We start from the raw sequence: 19,722 nt of genomic DNA, 5'->3' as shown, positions 1-19,722 counted from the left end.
TTCATTTAAAAATGAAGTGGACCAATTTGAAAGCACTTGCATAAGCAAAGCTAGCATGCCAAACAGCTTGGAAAAGGCAGAGAAGGAAACCGCCTCATGGGGCTGAAAGAAGTCCCTGTATTAGACCAATTACAAGTGAAGTAATTGGCGGGTTCCATGACAGATGTGGGGTGAGGAGAGAAATCTAAACAGCCAGCTGCTTTCCTGTAAATCAGCAGTAATGAATTCAAACCCCAGACAAAATGGGGAGATCTTTCAAATGCAGCACTCTTCTCTTAAAACAATGCAATCATTTTCATGGGCGGCATTAATCCGTGCGATAAATCATTTCCTAATTATGGGGCATGTAAGGTTTTATGGTCGCTTTTTATTTGGGGGATTTCAATTTTCGTTTCTCACCCTGCTTAAAAGGAACAATGGGACAGTTAATTCAATTAAACGTATCAGTCAGTGCTCTAGACTGACAAAAGAGTGGTTATGAATGACAACCCAAAAGAAAATGCATTCCAACTGACAATAACACTGAACAATGCATCTTTTTGTTTTACATAAAATCTTAAGACATTCCGAACAATCACAATAAACTTCCTAGGATTCTAACTCTGAAGTGAAAATATAACATCTAGGCTAGGGTTCCAGACCTGGGCTGAGGGAGGCAAGGGTTCCAGACCTGGGCTGAGGGAGGCTAGGGTTCCAGACCTGGGCTGAGGGAGGCTAGGGTTCCAGACCTGGGCTGAGGGAGGCTAGGGTTCCAGACCTGGGCTGAGGGAGGGTTCCAGACCTGGGCTGAGGGAGGGTTCCAGACCTGGGCTGAGGGAGGCTAGGGTTCCAGACCTGGGCTGAGGGAGGGTTCCAGACCTGGGCTGAGGGAGGCTAGGGTTCAACACTCAAGCTCATAACTGACAAAGCCGCTCTTCGCTACCAAACACAAGTTTGCTTTTTTGTTTTGGATTGGTAAGGTATAAATTATAATTAACTGACTCTCCTTAATGTGATGCACAATGTCGCTTCAGGAACTTTTCTTACTGGTGCATTTAAACAAATAAACTTCTACCACCCTGAATGAATTCAGCACAAAGCACAATAGGGGAAAAATAATTAAGTTTACGATGTAGAACTCATTAGGAACACGGGGAAATCAATAGCACACTGATTTAATTGGTGGTAGAATGGGAACAGGTCTATTAATGATGTTTGTTCTTTTATGAGGGCCCTGTTTTATTGGCTGCTCGCCTTTGAATGAGGACAGCGACAATTACATTTTACCAGTAAAGCTAAACAAGACATTCGGAAGATACCAAGGACAACCCCCCCCCCCCCCCCCCCCCCAACAAAACAAACAACTCAATAATTGGTCTTTCTACCCAAAGATGTTGTTTAGGGAAGGGCACGAGAAGTGGTGAGGTGCCCTAAAGTGGGAGTGTGGGTAATGATGTCCGCTTAAACTGCTGGCCAGGAAAGGAAAGGAATGCTCATCAAAAGCAGCCAACCTGCAGAGTTCCCGGCTGCCCCGGGGGGCTGAGTGGGCGCTCGGGTCTCGAGGAGGCCCTCGTGCCCCCGTCCCCAGCTTTTGATCTCTCACACTGGACTTCTGCTGCCTCCTTTCATCTGGTCGTCTCCTCTCATCCGTGGAGGAGGGAGGACGGCTCGACGGCGCCGTGCGCCCGAGAACAAAGACGAGCGTCAGGAGCGGCCTCACATGAGCTCCAGATAATGACAGCCCATCTCTCATTTCTGCTTCGCAATCCTCGGCCGGGCCCTCTTCTAGAACAGACCGGCCAATTGCTTCCCTTGTCCTTTATCTTTGGCGTCGCTCTTTTTTGTCCTCTTTCACAAAACCAGAACATCCCCCATAGTCGGCTTGTGTCGTGAATATAGAGAAGATGGAGGCACTGGACGGTCCCACCAAAAAGTTCAGGATCGGGAGGCCGTGACGACAGTCCCGGCTTGTGGCCTTCATCTTGTCCTGCTGTTCGGAAAGTCTTCCTCTGGGTGGCAGAGCGCCAGCTCGTCCAGCTTCCCCCAGGTGGCTGGACACACAGGGGCGTGAGAGGCCTTGGCTGTTGCCCATTTTCGTGGCAGAGACACGGCGCCTCTGTGACGAGCGAGTCACCTTTCCGTGTGAGTGCGCGGGTCTCACGCGAGCCGATATGACAGGGACAGCCAGGGGGGCTGTGCCCCCCTGCCGCCCCCCCAATCACCTCCCCCCTCCCCTCCACCAATGATGGGGCTGTGCCGCTGCTGGCACGTGAGGGTGGCAGCCGGCTGGCGAGGTGGAGCTGTTTTGGGGGGGGGGGAGAACATCTGTCTGTATGTTGGAGGAGGTGGACCTGCCCGCCCCGGCTCAAGGTACCGGAGAGATAAGAGTTCAGAGCTATGATATCACCAAGTAAGGAGAAACAACACCACTGATGCTGCTCGGTCTCTCTCTCTCTCTCTCTCTCTCCCTCTGTCACTGCTCGCCCTCCTCTCGCTCGCTTTGCCTTTTCTACCTCTCTCTCTCCTTCGTCTTCCATTGGCTTCTCTCAAACCCACATCCACTCGTTTTTTTGGCAAAGTACAAACAACAAAACAATGGAAGACTGTACTACAAGCCTTTCCTGGAGTCTGCCATTCCATTTCAATTCATTTCCTTAATAGTCAGACATAGTCTTGGAAATGGAATGCATTATTCTAACTATAATTGAGCAAGACATTAGAAAACAAATAAAGGGAGGGCCAGAATAATTGAACCATTCAAGTAACATAAACATGTTCTATTGCGTTAGGGAGCACATATTGCTTTGTTTTCCCACTGTCAAATAGAATACATTTGGCCAGCTTTAGCTGGTGAGGGGAGTTACTACAAGTAAACCTACATAGTGTGCACTCAGACAGTCAAATTAAGCTATTATCTTCTAGAATTTGTAGGCTCATTTTAGAACTTCCCTTCATTTCCAAATTCAAAGACATTTAAAGACTTTTGAACATTCCTGACAACATGCCCATCTTCAAAAGAGAGATAAAGAGAAAGAGAGAAACAGAGGAAGAAAGATAAGGAATGGCCGTGATTGCTCCTTCCGCCTGCCGTCGCCTGTCTCTCAGGGCCCTCAATCCAAACCCCTCCCTGCTGTCTCTTGGGAGCACGCAGGGGACCAGCAGGGGACCAGATAAATGCAGGTCCTGCTTCTGATATCTTGTTAGACCGTGCAGTGTTTCCTTGCTACGTGCGTACATGTGCTGCTGCGTTTGGGACAGACCTCAGGGCCTCGTGTGCTGCTCTGAAGGACTGACTTGGCCATACGGTGTTGTGGCACATCAAGCCCCCTGGATGTTTCAAGGTCACTCCCTACTTCAGTGAGGCTAGTGGTCGAGCGATGAAGTCGTTTGTCTCGGTGGCTGTGGGTGCGAGGGCAGGGTAGGTGTGTGTGTTGCTTGATGGTTGGTTGTACACACACCCAACTGCACACTGTTTTGGAAGGAAGCAGGCTGTCTACAGCTGAAGTACGGAGGCTTAAACACAACAACAATTCTGGAATGTCTTGGAATTATTCGATCCACCGCTTTGGAGAACAAAGTATTTATATTCTATTGTGTCTCAATAGAGAAAGCTATGGAGAAGGGCTGAAGCCATGAATGATTGCATAAGGTGGTCCCTGGGTCACTGTATCAATTGAACCCATCCGCCATGAACCATGCTCTGTGTGTTACCTGAGACAAATCTCAGCAAAGTAAAACCAGGCGCAGCGTCAACTATGGAGGGCAGGAATAAGAGTCCCTGCCCGTGGCACACATTCATCTGAGGAACCAGCTTCAATGCCATAGCATAAGTGCCCTGTTAAAACAGGTTTTCAGAAAGCTCGCTCGAAAGGACAAACTACAGACTGTTTATCAACTCTTAGATGAAGAATTCTTCAGGCAGAAAAGCTTGCCAAGATTCTCCTGATGCTCTAGATCAGTAAAACAGGAGCAAATAAATAAATAAATACAATTGGAGTAATTGAAAATTAGCAGTGTCACATTGATCCACCCTGCATGGGTAGCGTTAACTATGCCTGTCCAGCAGGGAAGGCCAAGTCTCAGAAACGATTTAAAAAGTCATTGATTTTGTTTCCAACACGTCAGAGACACAATGGGCTGATGAAGCTGGATGATGAGGAAGCTGACTCCCACTTTTCTGTTTATCCCCCAGCTCCCCGAGATGATAATGCAATTTCAAGGGCTAAGGGGCTCCACGTCCACAGAAAAAAGTCCCCCCCCCCATATATTCCATCAATACGGCCTACAGCGAGTCCCTGGCTTATTTAAAAGGTCCTCTAGAATCTAGAACCACTAGCTTAGTTACAGACTAATTAGGGGCTCCACGGCGGAGAGTGGAGCTTTTATTTTGAAAAGCCCCACCCTGACGGTGGTCCTGTGGTGGAGAGTTCTTACCCTCGTGCACGGTCACTCCACAGTTGTCACACTGGATGATCTCGTCGGCGTCCTCGCTGTTGTCTCCCAGGCACACGCAGCAGATCAGGATGTGCTCCATCCTCTGGGAGCTCCAGGTCTGGGCGCGCTCCAGCAGCGTGTCCTGGGGAAACAGGACAGCAGAGTCTGGGTAAAGCCTCTATCCCCCCCCCCCATCCCTCTTTCACGCCTCTGACCACAGAGCCAGTTATTGACAGTTTGCAAATCCTCTACACAATGATGGACACTAAGCGTAAGTCGCTTAGCGCGGCGCCAAAGCAAGCCCCCGAGTCTCTCTGTGATACCATCAAATCTTCTCATTGGATTATGTGGTAACTTTGCAAAGCCCAATAACTGAGTGCTGGGTGTTATACTGTAAACCAGGGGTGTCAAACATACGGCCCGCGGGCCGGAACCGGCCCCCAAGGAGGTTCGATCAGGCCCGCAGGATAATTTGAAAGTGGAAAAAATGCATAAAAGACATGGAATTAATATTTTTAATTCGCTGCAATTCTTTGCACTCTTTCCATCAGAGTAGAAGACAAGCCGCATCACTGAGACAGACTGAAAACAGCAGACGGTATCAATTAATACCTTGGTCTCTACTAGGGATGGGCGAACGATGCCTTGTGAAGCTTTGATGGTTTCTTCCGGATTGTGCCGGCCCAAAGAGCCGAACTATCGGCGCTTTGAAAATGAACAGCGTCATCTAGCAGCCGTTTAAACTGGCTGAATGAGGCGTAGTGGTTGTCTCCGACGGTAGACTACCCTACGTTATTCAATATTTAATTAAGGCTACATGTGTTCATTTTGATCTGATATTAGTGCTCACACATTAAAATGTTGTGATACATCCGTAGGCCTTTAGAATTATGTCATTTTCTCACAGTAAAAGTTAAAGAATATCGTACGAGATTCACTGGACTGGGGCGCGAACTTGGGATCCCAGATTCGCATTAACAATATGTAATCGTACAACGCTTTAACCAACTACACCACCGAAGAGATCATTACTTGTTAAAGCGGTTGGACGGACTTTATACGATATGGTCTTTATATCAATTAAACTAGATAACACAGAAGAAAGACATGATATTTTGGTTATTTATAGCAGAGTATGGTATAATTTTAATGGTCCGGCCCACTTGACATCTCCCTAGGCCGTATGTGGCCCACGATGCGAAATGAGTTTGACACCCCTGCTGTAAACAATGTGGTCATCCATCAAGCAACCAGAGAGACGAACTCTCATTGAAACCAACATCACCGGTGTCTTCAGGAAAAGAGCATTCTGTGTCAACCTTAGAGAGGGGAACCACATGATGAGGGGGCCGTCGCTAAGGACACGACCAGAGCCTAAAGGCAAAGGCCTGGAGAGATACGAGCTACGCAAACCGCTACGCGGCGAGATGTTCGGCTCACCTCGTTGCCCTTTTCCTGGGTCATGCTGTCGTTGGTCAGCTCCTCGTCGAAGGCGTTGCTGGTTTTCGCCTTCCTCTTGGGCTTCTTCACGTCGTCGCTGTCGCTGCTGCTCGGCTCCTCCCCCTCCTCGTCCCCGCGCCCCTCGGCGTCCTCTTGGTCGTCGTCGTCGTCGTCCTCCTCGTCCTCGCTGCCGCTCCCCTCGTCCTCCTCCCCGCTCCCGCCCTTCTGGGCGGTGGCCTTGCCTTTCTTCTTGCCGGCGGCGGGCCTCCAGTCGTTGTCGTCCTCGCTGTCGTAGTCGTCCATCTCGTTCAGCTCCTCCATGGTGGTGAAGTCGAGCATGGGCCGGTTCCTGCGCAGGTTCCACTTCTTGGGTTCGGCCGCCGGGCCCTCCTCCAGGTTCGCCGCGCCGCCGTTCCCCGTCCCGCTGCCGCCGGCCTCTGAGTCGGACGCTTTGTCGCTCCTTCTGCGGCACTTGGGGGCCTCAGCGGGCGGCTCTTTGGGGGGGCCGTCAGAGGACGGCGGCTCCTTGGTCTTCTCCTCGTCCTCGGTGACGGTGTCGTCTGCGGTCAGCTCTCTGGCCTCTTCTTCGGCCGACCCGACGTTGTCCGAGTCGCTGTCGGAGCCCGCGGGGCTTTCCTTATCAGAGGCCTCCTCATCACTGCCAACGCCACTGCCCTCTGAACCTGACAGGAGACACGGGGCAGAATGTCAATCACATGGATGCAAACACAAGCAAATGAACAACTCGACTGTTGTGAAAATAATCGCCGTTATTATGATGCCTAAGTTGTAAAAAAAAAAAAAAAAAAAAAAAAAACACAGCGATGTTGCAAGTTCAGTCAATATTTAAATGTCAGCGCTGCTGTCTACATTTCTAACTCCACAACATTGTGGAGCCCTGGAGGTTCACTAGTGCAGTGCAGTAGAATCTCATTATCAGTTGCCAGCCTGCCCTGGCCAGCGTATGGCTGTGCAGACAGGGGGAGGATGGAGACCTCAGGAGCAGACAGAGCCATTAGTCCAGCAGCCTTGCAGTGACAGGTCGAGATCGCCTCAGCGGCCCCATCTCGGGGCGAGGCAGGGAGGCAGGAAGGCAGGGCTAGGGAGGCAGCCACTCGGCTCTACTGTTCAGTGGAGTGTGGATACGGGGAGGCAGGGTGATGAGGACTTCATTCCCGCCTCAGCAGTGTCTGATGGGCCGGCAGACACAACAACAATGGAGACATAATGCGTAGTGTACTGAGAAACACTGGCAACGTAGGTTGTGACTGATAATCACAAAATCGGTGAGGGTTGGCTTAGTCTGATTGTTTCCTGCAGTTTTTTGTATTTTTTTCATGTTCAATTCGGGTTCCAGTTTGCAACTGTCCCTGTGAAAAAGCAAAATAATAAACCAGTAACGACAGTTTACAAACCCACACTGGCGGTGTCTGGACCTACCTGAGCCTCCTTCCTCTCCTACTTCAAAATCACTGTCGTCAGAGCTGTCGTAGTCCAATGCATCCAGCAGAGAGGCAGCCAAGGGCTTCACCTGCCTACGCTTTGAACCACGGTCCACTGGAGAGATGAAACACATGTATGGTAGATCATAGATAGATATTATTACCATCCAGGAATACTGTAGGGGCACTGGCATCTCACAGTATATACACAATGCTAAGTCCAGTTGATGTTTTAAAACACCATCTGTATCCAGATGTTATTCTTTGGGCAGTTTACACTTTAGGCCACTTGCTTAGCAGTTCATAATAGTAACCTAACTCGTCAACATGCCAGCATGGTCTTATGGTCACATTTAAAGACGAACTGATTTGACACCAGGTGATGTCATGTCATATGACAGAGTATATCTACGAGACTAGAGTGTACGGCGCAGATCTGTCAATAGTTGACCAGTTATTTAAATGTCTCATTTAGTCAGAGGTATGTGCACGCGCACACGTAATTATGTGTAGATGTTATCTAGAACAACCCCAATTATCTCACGTATTGTCATTAATATTCACTAAAACTGGTGCACTGCGGGACGGCCCATACAGCCTAAACATCTGACTCCCCACACAGCTACGTTAGCAAATTAGCATTCGAGCTAGCTAACGCTGCGTTCGCTATTGCAAGCTAGTAATGTATGTCTAACGAGAGCGTCATAGCGTCTCAAAACAGGTATGTTAACAGACTGGATACCCTGTGAATGAGCTGGCAAGTACATGTAACATACGAACACATTATTATTTTAAAGACTGCAGCATCTCAAAACACAATCTGATGTTGGCTAGGTGCTACAGTAGCATGCTTGGCGCTTTGTACACCGTACGGTAACTAGCTAGCTAGTTAGCTAGCCTGCATTGAGTCACATAGACTTGGGTAACTCTAAATATATATATTTTTATTATTATTGGTTGCATGTAAAGCCCAACTGTCAAACAGAAACAATATCGAAGGATTGGTCACTCACTTTATCGTTTTTTTCCCACTCAATTTTGCTTGTGCGAACAATGGCACACAAAGGACGTCTCCTCAAACCATGGAGCTACCGTGTGTACGACGTAGCAAACAGAGTAGTGACGTTTGAGGCAGTTTGATTTTGAAACCATGGCAACGGCTATCTGGTCCTGATGCTGAAGGGAGCCGAGATAAAACTGTTCAAATACATCATGTTCCTATTAATTATTGGAGCTGACAGTTAACGTAGTTGATTGACTAATGAGAGACAGTATTATTTTTAATTTTTTTACCAAATGTACTCTATGCCTATATGTGCATGTACTTTATTTGATGTAGGCCAATGTAGAGTATACATAATATAAATATGTTGTATGTATCAATGTCAACCAATTCCATATTTTTTCATACGAGATCACTTCTTGTAAAAATGTTTTGGATCAAATCCTGAGCATTAGTCTTTTATGCTGTCACTTACTAAATCACTAATTCTTAAATGATTAAAGAAAATGTGTAAATTATTTCCAATGCTCTAAGTGGATGCTATTTGTCAAGAGATCTCTTACTTTTCGGAGAGATTCATGATCATTGAACAAAAGGTCCATAAACTCTCCATGTTTACATATGAAACAAGTATTTTGTCAAGCTCTCCAACCAAATTAAGTGCAGTCTCTGGGAGTACTGACGATACCATGGTTACTGGGCATCCCTGTTGGCACCTGGGCTGAGTAGTATTGGAATATTCCAGCTTGGTTTGCAGAGGTGGTTGCTACCACTGGAAATACCTGACTCAACAGGGTCAGATGTCAATTGTCTTATTTTTACCTCATTTATTCTTTCTGGCCACTCTATTACCATCAAGTAAGTGAGAATACTGAATAATAACACTAAATACTAAAGCTTGTTCTTGTACATATAGCCCACGAGTCAGTTAAAAGCGTAATGTTGTATGCATATTGAGTGATCCATATCACAGACTGATATGACATCCTATTAAAATGTTTCTTGCCCGCAGCTGTGCACTGGTAATCTCAAAATGAAATACCATCAAATATCATTATATAGTTTACATTAAACATGACATTTCTGATGAGCTATATCGGCGGTATCCTATTGTGGAACATTAATTTGAAACCTCATTTCGTGTAAGATTGTCAGAAATGCCAATAGCAACATCATTTTAATAACTTCTTTTGTTTCATCATAATGTTCAGACTGTCAAAAAAAATATTTTTTTTAAAGCTTATTTTGGCTTGCTTTCAAAATGCGGTTGTTTCTATTGTCCTCCTTTGACTTTGCCAGTTTAGCAAACAGGAGACGATTAAAATAAATGAGCCTAGATTGATCCTGATACTGGGCGAGAAGAAGACTGATGGGGGAGGTGAACAAAAGGGATGATTGCAAGTGTCCTTGCCCGATGACAAATAGCACTGTATTGTTCTAGAAAGCCATAATTCTTTATCACCTGGCATCAAAACACTTTTTGGGATATAATTTTATGCACCATCATTGTCATCATCATCAACATACAGTACAAAAAAATGTTGTTCTATTTTGTTGTAAACAAACTGTACTGTTTCTCAGGTGCGGGCAGTTTCTACCTGGGTGAGATACTGAGAGAGCCTCTAAACTAGTCAATGTCAAAATGACAACAAAGACCACATTAAGGACGCAATATATTTATTTCTTGTGATTTAAAATAATGTATCTTTAATTTCTCATTAAGGTGGTTGGTTGTCAGGTTACTTAAGTGTGCTTTGTATATGATTTAATAAAGCAAACAATTAATTTATGCATGTGCCAACAATGTGTGAACACATTGTGATGTGCTTGAGAGGTGTTGCCATACCGCTGTTGAACAATTCAGCTATGAATAACACCTAGACTGACAGAGCATCTGGACATTAGACAGCAGGGTTTGACATTTAGAAAGCCTACCAAATAAACGGTATAAATATCAAATGCATAGTTTAATGAAACACTTTTACCTCAGAGAAAAATAAATATATATAACCAAAAATGATTGGATGGTATGCGTGAGAAGATGAAGTTAGATAGTGGCAGCGACTGTGGGTTGATTTAAGAGCAGCCGCAGTCAGAGGTTGGCAGCCTTGCAGGTCTGGAAACCCTGAGAAACTGTCCCAGTGCTGATATCAGTCAGCCTGATGAGCCGGTGGACAGAACCAATTACATTAAGAACAAGAATAACACAGGGTTTAGGAAATCAAAACATTACTATGAAGACGGGGCATGCCGCAGAAGGTTTAAAAGCTCATTTGAAAAGGAGTAATTGTGTTGGATGTTATTTATGAATTGCGGTGTAGCATGTAACGAAAGGTATCTATTGATCGACTGCTCTGCTCCTCCTCAAGGTTTTGCATTTAAATTGAATTATCTGTTCGTTCACATGTTGTAAACCATTTGATACTAGTTCTGTAGAATTTGCCTTTCTTTAGAGTTGTTTTACTGTATACAACATATGTTTATATATAAGCTATAAAATGCATTGTGTTGTTTTTCAACACTCATGGGCCAGCTAACTAAACAGTTTTCAGTTACACCCCTCCCACCCTCTTTATAAAACCGTTAATTACAAAGAACTTATGCAACTGATGCAAGAATGGGAATGATAGGACACAATCACACGGTTGTAATTCATCTTACAGTATGGCGTTGTGCAAGGAAACAGAGTCTCCCATTTATAATGCAATATTTCAGCAGACTGCTTCTTGTCTGTCGACTGCTGTGCCATGTGTGAGATGAAAGGGCTCTTACACATCCGTGGAGTGCGTTTGGTCTGAACCCTCTGGCTAGGGCTATTTTTTCAGCGTGATCTTGCACGACCACCGAGCATTTCAATGTGAAGAAGTGGTAAACTTTAATCAACTGCCACGCTGACCATTTTTGACGGCGATCCTCAAAATTAGACACAGTACAAAATGCCTTTGAAGTCAAAATGCTTTGGTTCTCTCCAGTATTAACCTTTTCATTGACCGCTGAAAAGCTCTCTGACGCCCCGGCCCCTCCCCCTCTTCTCCCTCTCTCCCTGTGTGTGTTTCTTGTTAACCGCAATCCACTGGGATTAGGTGGCAGAGGGAAGAGAAACCATAAACAGATGAATATGTTATCCTGCAGTTGTGTCACTTCTATCTCACACCACTAACACACTGTGGCACAATACACCCACCTTGCACTGTACCACAAGGAGATTCACTGCTTCCAGGTAGCCTTTCAACTCTGCTAGTTTGTATGCTGTGATGTTTCAATCATGTTCCGTGAACTCATCTGGTGGAGAGATTCCAAAAGAAAAAAAAGGGTGGATGGCATATGTCTGACAACTTCCAATTTCCTTTAAAAATGTGAAACTATTTATAAAACTTCTGGGCGCACTCTCCTTGGTGCATTCGACGGAGGTTCCATTTCCCTGATGGATAGGCTGTCATATTCCGACAGTGCGGTGCTTCTTTTAGTTTATAGACGTCTCTGAGCTCCTGACTGTGGAGTGCATGTCGTCGTTTTTCTCCCTTATCGTTACGTTGCCGTTTCCTTCCCAGAAAAAAACACAAACAAACAGGAGAGAATATAATGAATTTGGGCCTTTAACTGTCTTATGATGTGGCTCGCGTGCCATGCAAAATCATCATCATCCCTCACCTACTAAAGGTTAATTACAGTATTCTGTTAGATATCGTATGACTGCATGAGAATGAATGTGTTTATGAGTGTGTATACTGCAATGCTTGTGTACATGTTTGTATGTGACCAATATGTACATGTCTAGAAGAGAGAGAGAGAGAGAGAGAGAGAGAGAGAGAGAGAGAGACAGAGAGAGTGAGAGACAGAGAGAGACAGAGAGAGAGACAGAGAGAGAGAGAGAGAGAGAGAGAGAGAGAGAGAGAGAGAGAGAGAGAGAGAGAGGACTTGTGTGTGTGTGTGTGTGTGTGTCTGACCTAGTGGACATTGTCTTCCCGGAAAATCTGGTCCCTCCAGCGGGGCATGGTTGCGAGCAGCAGCTTATCAGCTCCGACCAGAGTCGCCCTCACTCCAAACCACCTCCATCGCCTGAGAGGAAAATAAATTGCACCCATGCAGTTAATAAGAATGACAAAATATTGTGAGTGTAGCTCACGCAACCATTAAAAAGACTGCATTGAAACGTCTTGAGTAAAAGTTTGCTATTAGTAAACTCTATGTTGTCTATGAGAGGAAGCATCTCCCCATCTCGCTTGCTTGTGTTCGACCCATTTCTCATGATGAACAATGCAGGTGGTTCCCCCTCCTCCGCACTGTGAAACAAACATTTGTTTCTTTCCCAATGCACTGGAAGTGTCATGGGTGCATATTGAATTCTCTACAACAGCGTCTATGGAAGGTAATTACATATTGAAAGTCTTTTTTTTCATTCAGATCATGGAGGGGAAAATCCGTCTGTTGTGCAGAGATTTGATATGGGAAATTCATGTTTTCCCCAAACAGAACCATTTACTGAAATTTCTGAACAGGTAAGGCTCCGTCAGAAATCTCTTGCCATGATAAATTAGTTTTTGAGAATACAACATATTCAATTTCTTCATTCTCTGAGAAATAAGAAAAGGATCATATGAGATTTTAGTTTAGAAAAAGATTTCTTCATTCACACTACATCCAACATTCAACTACATCCAACATCCATCCAACAAGAACTCGTTTTCCTACTAAGATGGAGAACATAATCCTCCAAGTGGCCAAAGGTCATGTCTGTTGAGGTCCCTGTATTAGGTCTCAGTTTTTTTATTTGACAAGGATTAAGGAGTTGTTCTTTGTGGGAATTAAACCATGGGGTCTATTTAGTTTTACCTGACAAAAGACTCTTCCGTCTCTACATATATACTGTGTTCCTTTTCCAAAGAAAAGGAAAGAAACAGCATAAGCACAGACTGCATAAGCAACCCTCCTGTCCAATGCCAGCACAACCACCATCAAATCCTCTCATGCAGCACACACTACCACCCCCCAAAACTCCCTAAATCTCTGCCTGCTGCTGTGGCTGCGCCTCTGTCAGATTTTGGAGGGAGAGCCATTGTTTTCTGATGTAAGATCCTCTACTTCAGCCTGTGGGATTAGCAGTGGTAATACGCCAGCTTGGCAGAGCTCTAGCTGGAGTCCAGCACGCGCCAGGCTAGCTGTACTGCTCAGCTGCCTGCCTGCACGTCTGCCTGCCTGCCAGCCAGCCTGTCCTTCTGTCTTTTTGCCTGACTGACTGACTGCCTGTCTGTCTATAAGCCACCGTTCATGTTTCACTCAATGTTCTGCCTGCCTGACTGCTGACATGTCTATGGGTCTTTCTATCTGCCTGTTTGTCTGGTCTGTTTGCCTGCCTGCTTGCCTGCCCGCCTATGTCTGTCTGTCTATCTGTCTGTCTGTCTGTCTGTCTGTCTGTCTGTCTGTCTGTCTGTCTGTCTGTCTGTCTGTCTGTCTGTCTGTCTGTCTGTCTTTCTGCCTGTCTGCCTGTCTGCTTGCCAGCCTGTCTGCCTGTCTTACTGTTTACTTGCCAGCCTGTCTGCCTGTCTTACTGTCTGCTTGCAAGCCTGTCTGCCTGTCTGCCTATCTGCCTGTCAGCCTGTCTTACTGTCTGCTTGCCAGCCTGTCTGCCTGTCTTACTGTCTGCTTGCAAGCCTGTCTGCCTGTCTTACTGTCTGCTTACAAGCCTGTCTGCCTGTCTTACTGTCTGCTTGCCAGCCTGTCTGCCTGTCTGCCTGTCTGCCTGTCTTACTGTCTTACTGTCTGCTTGTCTATAAGCCAGCGTTCATTGCCACTTCTATCATGTACTTTTCATTCTGAACAGAAACAAATTTGACAGGCGGCACGTATTTAGTCACTGCGGTGCACACTGTAACAATCCCAATCCAGTGAAGTGTCTTCGCCATGTCCTACACCTCCAGACCACTCAAGGCCAAAGTGTGATGCGTAAATGTTCATACTCATTTCCTACTGATTATGTCTTCCCCATGTCTGTGATTACCTTCTGACAGTGTGCTGGGCTTGCTCATTTCACAATGTATCATCAACAATTTACACATCATTAGCTTTATCATGTTTGTTTGACAAATGGTGATCGCTGCAGTTATTTACCACATTTGGAGGCACCAAAAACAGCACACAGGGTGCATTAGGTTGCACTGTGTAATTAGTTGGTAAAGAACTTTTAGATAGGGAGAAGACGAGAGAGAGTAAATTAAAGAAGTTATAAAGAGACAGAGACAGAACACAGTCAGTTTGATGGAGGACTATATCTTGATTGGTTTATTCATCTATGTCAAACATAAGATAAGCGGATGTGTCCCCTAACGCCAGAACTGTAGATTTAGTTAATTAATTTAAGCTGTCCACTCATCCGAGTGCAAACACCCCCTAGAGGACACATTACCGATGCCAAAAAGGTGAGGAAGAATCTTTGTGTGTGTGTATGAGTGTGACACGGATGCTAGTCTATCTGATATCCTGAAGAGGGCAGTGAACACACCCTGACTCTAACAATCTTTTACCGTGCCAAACAGTATCCTCATAGCTGACCAAACCTAACAGAGCTAGTTCTTACATTGAATCACACCTTTTGATGCAATTTAATAATTATTGGATGTCTGGAAAAAAGCATATTTATGTGCAACCAAATATGCGTTATATCTTAGCCAGATCCTTACAGAAGATTAATTTCCATTCCATTGGAAAGCAGTGCTTTGTATCCAGTTTTTCTTTTCTTTTCATAATATAAATGCTCATGGAGTAACCACAATATTATATATCTATATTTTATTCATTTAGTTTTTTAAGACTTGCACTGCTCTTTGTGCCTGAAGCCTCAACTCACTTGTCGACAATCAGCCAATTGGCAGTGTCCGCAAAGCTGTACTTTAACAAAGGGGACGGCTCTGGATGCTTCGTCTGTTGTTGGTTTTTCCTGTTGACTGAGGGGGGACAGCTGTTCCTGAGAAGTTGATTCCCTGATTCCTCAGGCTGGCGCAGGCACAAAGTTGCGGCCGGGATGAAAGCCCGGGGAGCCACGCTGTGTTCTGCTCTCTCTCGCCGCTCTGCTGACTCCCACAGTTACCCCACCCCCTCCTCAGTGCCACCGCCTGCCAGGGCTGCCCTGGGCAACACTCTGTACATCACTCACTGCCACCAGTGTTCATTACATGTGGCGAGGAAAAAGTGTAAGAACAAGGTAGATTTTAATGAGGTCTGTTCTAGATGTTAGCAGAAAAAGGAAGTTATGTTGTGTATGTAGGAGAAGCGCTAGAAGAGCTGATGTTGCCACAAACCTTTTGGTTGAATGAATTTCAGGTACCCTCTGAACCCATGTTACCTGTTCCATTTCAATGCCATAGACGAGTTTGGAACATTGAAGAAATCCATTTCAGACATGGTTGTGGTTCCTACTGTCTCTGTTGAGCTGGGAAGGGGATCGCCCTCCTCCTCTTCCTCCCAGTCAGACATATTACCTGAATGCTTAGCAGCTAGTCTCTTATCTCTGAGGACATAGCTCCTCTGCCCCATTGCTGCTCGCATGATCCTGCTAGAAATGAAATGCAAACCACGCCGGTTATCTGTCGGCTATCAGCTATCAAGTCAGACCCAGGGTTTGAGCTCGGGTGGCCGCGGGGCTCAGCTCTAGAGCCTGATTTAGGAGATCAGCCAACAACACACCCCAGAGTAAGTTACTAGGGTTATAAGAAAACAGGACCGGAAGCGGTTAAGTTGTCCAGAGGGGGTAGGAAAGGAGAGCATGCAGGATAGAAAGGAATGGGGAAAAATAACAGGGGAGGGAGAGAAACCTTAGAGGCCATTTTAACAGTTTCTTCCAATTGATCTCCCTTCCCTCTCCTCCCTTGCCTCCCCCTCCGGGCTGTGGGCAAAGAACAGGCTTCCACCGAGCAGTTTTATTTGAATAATTCCTTCCTGCAGAAGGTAGGGAGAGAAAATATTAAACTAAAATCAGTGGAGATCAGAAAAAAGGGATTATGGCGAAGTGGTAATCAGCCTCCTGATTTTTTTCTCTCCTGGTTGTGCGTGAATAGAATCAGTCAGAGACTAGAGGTATGAAGACAGTCCTGTGGCTCATGGGGCCGAGAGGACTACAAGGATTTACACAGATAGGTCACGTCCCAAGTACACTGCAAAGAAAATACCGCCCCCACAATGCAACACTGACCATGCAGGGTACTACAGGGTACGATTATCACACTTTGTCATCAACAAATGTGGAGGTTGGGTAATATTTACTATCTAAAATGTAATTACCCACACATATGTACAGCACATCCAAACAGTACATGCTATTTAACACATATTTCCACCAATATGCCAATATACTGTATAAGACCTTTGGTGTCATCTCCCAGCATTGGGGCTGTTTCTCAGTTATCCCAAACTTGCTGAGTGGTAGCCATACCGGGGGTCTGTTCAAGATCATGAGGCTTCAGATGTATCAGGCAGCGTCAGATTGATCTAATAAAGGCCCACTGTTGACATCACATCCACCACAGCGTGTGCTTATGCTGCTAAACGCCTGCTCTCTGCTGAGACTTTCTGCTGAAATAAGCACCGCACATGCTCCTCAGAGTGGGACAACCTTCGCAGCGTCGCACCAGGATCATCCATAACAGGGTGGCGGAGGGGTGTTGGTGTGGGGGTGTGTGTGTGTGTTGGGGGGGGGGCACTGCAGCTCTGATAAACAGCAATGCCGCTGCAAACCTTCCCCACATCCCAGGTCGGGGGGGGGGGGGGGGGCTTTGGGCAAACAATGTATGTTTCTTTCAACAGCAAATAATGGATTCATTCAATCACAGTCTTGTCAGAAGCAGAGCAGCCCCTAGACAGCGTTGTGTTTGATTTTCAGAACTGGCCTTTGATTGCAGGAGGGGATGGCGCTCAGCGACGGCGCAAACTCTCGTCACAATTACCATACTGTCCCATCCAATCCATGCAATTAATTCATTTAGATTCACAGTGCATTTCCAGAGTCTCCTACCTCATTAGATATGATTAATTAGGGAGTTGTCCATTTGGTTGTCTTGAGGTTTAACTTCATTTAGCCAACAGTAAGATTTGCAGAGACTGCATTTAAATAATTCCCAGTTCCTGCTTTGGCGCTTGGATATCATCATTTGTCGTACAATAGATTAATTTGGAAATGCATTATATCCAAATTATATACAATTACTGTGACCCTTTGACAAAGAAAGGTTGTTTGAATATTATAATACGATTACATTTTACATATGATTACTATTTATACATTCAACTCTCCTTATAAAATATCAACATGCTGGATTAAAGTGGAAAATGTGTAAGGTCCTGAACACAAATGCCCTACTCAAGCCTAAATTGATTGACATTTTCTCCTGTACCGGGAAGACAAAGGTCAAAAACTGTCATTTGATCAAACAAAACATCCCGACATGTCTTTCTAGCCAAGGCTCACAGAGGTAGAGGATCGGAGTCCAGAGAGGAAGAAGAGAGGGCGTTTTTACAATGCTGTCTTATCTACAAAGCTCTCTCTGCCTGCCTCAGATTTACCCTTTTGATCTGACACATGCAGACTTGTACCTGCTAAAACCCCATGAAGCAGCACTGTGGAGCACAGCATTCTGCTCTGAGAGAGCACCACGCCACAGCGAGAGGAACAGAACCAGAAGACAGATACAGGAAGAGAGAGGGAGAGAGAGGGAGAAAGAGAGAGAGAGTAAAAGAGGAAGGAGAGGGACACGGAGAGAGGAAGTGATAGAGAGAGAAAAAGATTTTGAGAGAGAGAGAGAGAGAGAGAGAGAGAGAGAGAGAGAGAGAGAGAGAGAGAGAGAGAGAGAGAGAGAGAGGACCATCATTTTATTTGTTCTTTGGAGCAAACATGCACATGGCTTTATGAGGGGAGTTAAATTGCGGAGGTTAATTGAAAAATGAGATAAACAAAGCTTGTGAGAAGCCGAGAGAGAGATTGTGCCTGGCAGAGCAGGCGGGCCCGCCGCCATTCGCCACTGAACCTTCTTCAGACTGCGCACCCCAGATAAAAAAGCATAGTTAATTGTCTTGCAATTCCTTCCACTCAATTAGAAAAAAAGCTAGACGACTGTCTTTTTGCCTGTCATTAAGAAGCCTGCTTCTCAGAAGAAAATAACAGTGGGATCTTTTTGTAGAGATTTTCTTTCACTGTGTCATCTTGTCACATTCTACGCAGATATGTTATAAAACTGAAGACTAAAGTCATTTTTCCAGCATCCAGCAAAGAATAGAATGTATGCTGGCGTATAAACACGTAATGTGCTAATGCAAGTTTAATGCTCTTTAAAGATGAGATATCTGGAAACTTTAGCAGAACTTCAGCTCATTTGGTGGCAAATAAAACGCCTGTGAATAAATGGTGCATGTCCTCTACTGACTGCAGTGGAAAGGCCACTGTAGTAAAAACTCTATTTTTAGATAAACTATAGTGTATAACTGTTTAGATCTAGCTAATGAACATCCATCCCTCTCAACGTGCTTTTGAATTAATGAGAGAAGAGAGAAAACGTGTTTATATATTTTTATTGGGATTTCTTAGTCAAGTCGGACACATAGAGTTTGTAGAATATGAGTAACGAAGACATGCATAGATTATCTAAATACCTCTGTCGGGGGACATAAACACTTGTCTTTTAAATACCCCTGTCTGTCTATCTATCTCTACTGGCTTATGTATAATGAAGCAGCATATACCCACATTACAATGAAACACTTTCTACCTCTCTGTCGCTACATAGAACTGAAGCCCAATTCTTTGCTCACCATGCACAATAGTTTTAGTGAGTGTGTCTTAGAAAAAAGTTAGGAATGACTGTAGCAAGAGTGAAAGCTCTTTGAAGCCAAAGGGTCCATCTGTTCGTCAGCAGTCTGGTCGCAGGAACAACTCATCCTCCCCTCACTTACTCACACATGAGGACTTAGGGGGAAACTTCAGAGCAAGTCTGAGGACATGAGAAGCTTTAGCACTCCAAAGCCTTCCCTGAAAAAAAAGAAAAGAAAAATAACATCTTAATTTTAGATTTGGGGTGGGGGTGGGGGGCGGGGGTAGGGGGTTTGGGGGGGGGGGGGACTTTGAAGACTCATGCCTCACGGACACCACGGTATGATTAGCATATGTTTCCGGCATAAGGAGTGCTGTTGAGAGGGATATACATACATTAGGAGTTGTCCCATTAGCAGCCGGGCTGAGGGTCTGATTTATGTCCACTGTTGCTGTCACCTGACAGGGACATTAGTGTTACGGATGGGGACAGGTGACGTTGTCAGGATGATCAGTCTCCAGATGACGCCTGGCAGAATGATTTGAGAGGAGAGGGCACGGGGGAGGAGGAGATGACAGCGTGGGGTTGGGGTTACAAGAGGAATAGGCTTCACTGCCTCCTCTGCTTGCTC

At 45.4% G+C, this 19,722-nt stretch overlaps 1 protein-coding gene across 4 annotated transcripts in view; it reads right to left on the bottom strand.

Moving 5' to 3' along the window:
* The window catches only part of phf14 (PHD finger protein 14), a 49,293-nt gene extending 40,900 nt beyond the window's left edge, over positions 1-8,393 (bottom strand). For all 4 annotated transcript variants that reach the window (XM_047018853.1, XM_047018854.1, XM_047018855.1 and 1 more), the window contains exons 1-4: positions 8,309-8,393; positions 7,294-7,410; positions 5,854-6,536; positions 4,414-4,555 (exon numbers count right to left, since the gene is read on the bottom strand). In XM_047018853.1, the coding sequence (XP_046874809.1) occupies positions 4,414-4,555; positions 5,854-6,536; positions 7,294-7,410; position 8,309 (943 nt within the window). In that variant the 5' untranslated portion in view covers positions 8,310-8,393. The remainder of the gene's footprint in view (positions 1-4,413; positions 4,556-5,853; positions 6,537-7,293; positions 7,411-8,308) is intronic.
* Positions 8,394-19,722: the final 11,329 nt, after the last annotated feature.

Source organism: Hypomesus transpacificus, chromosome 4, assembly GCF_021917145.1.
Source record: "Hypomesus transpacificus isolate Combined female chromosome 4, fHypTra1, whole genome shotgun sequence".
NCBI classification, from domain to species: domain Eukaryota; kingdom Metazoa; phylum Chordata; class Actinopteri; order Osmeriformes; family Osmeridae; genus Hypomesus; species Hypomesus transpacificus.
Note: the sequence above shows the minus strand (reverse complement) of the source record. Positions and strands in the feature narration are given on the sequence as shown.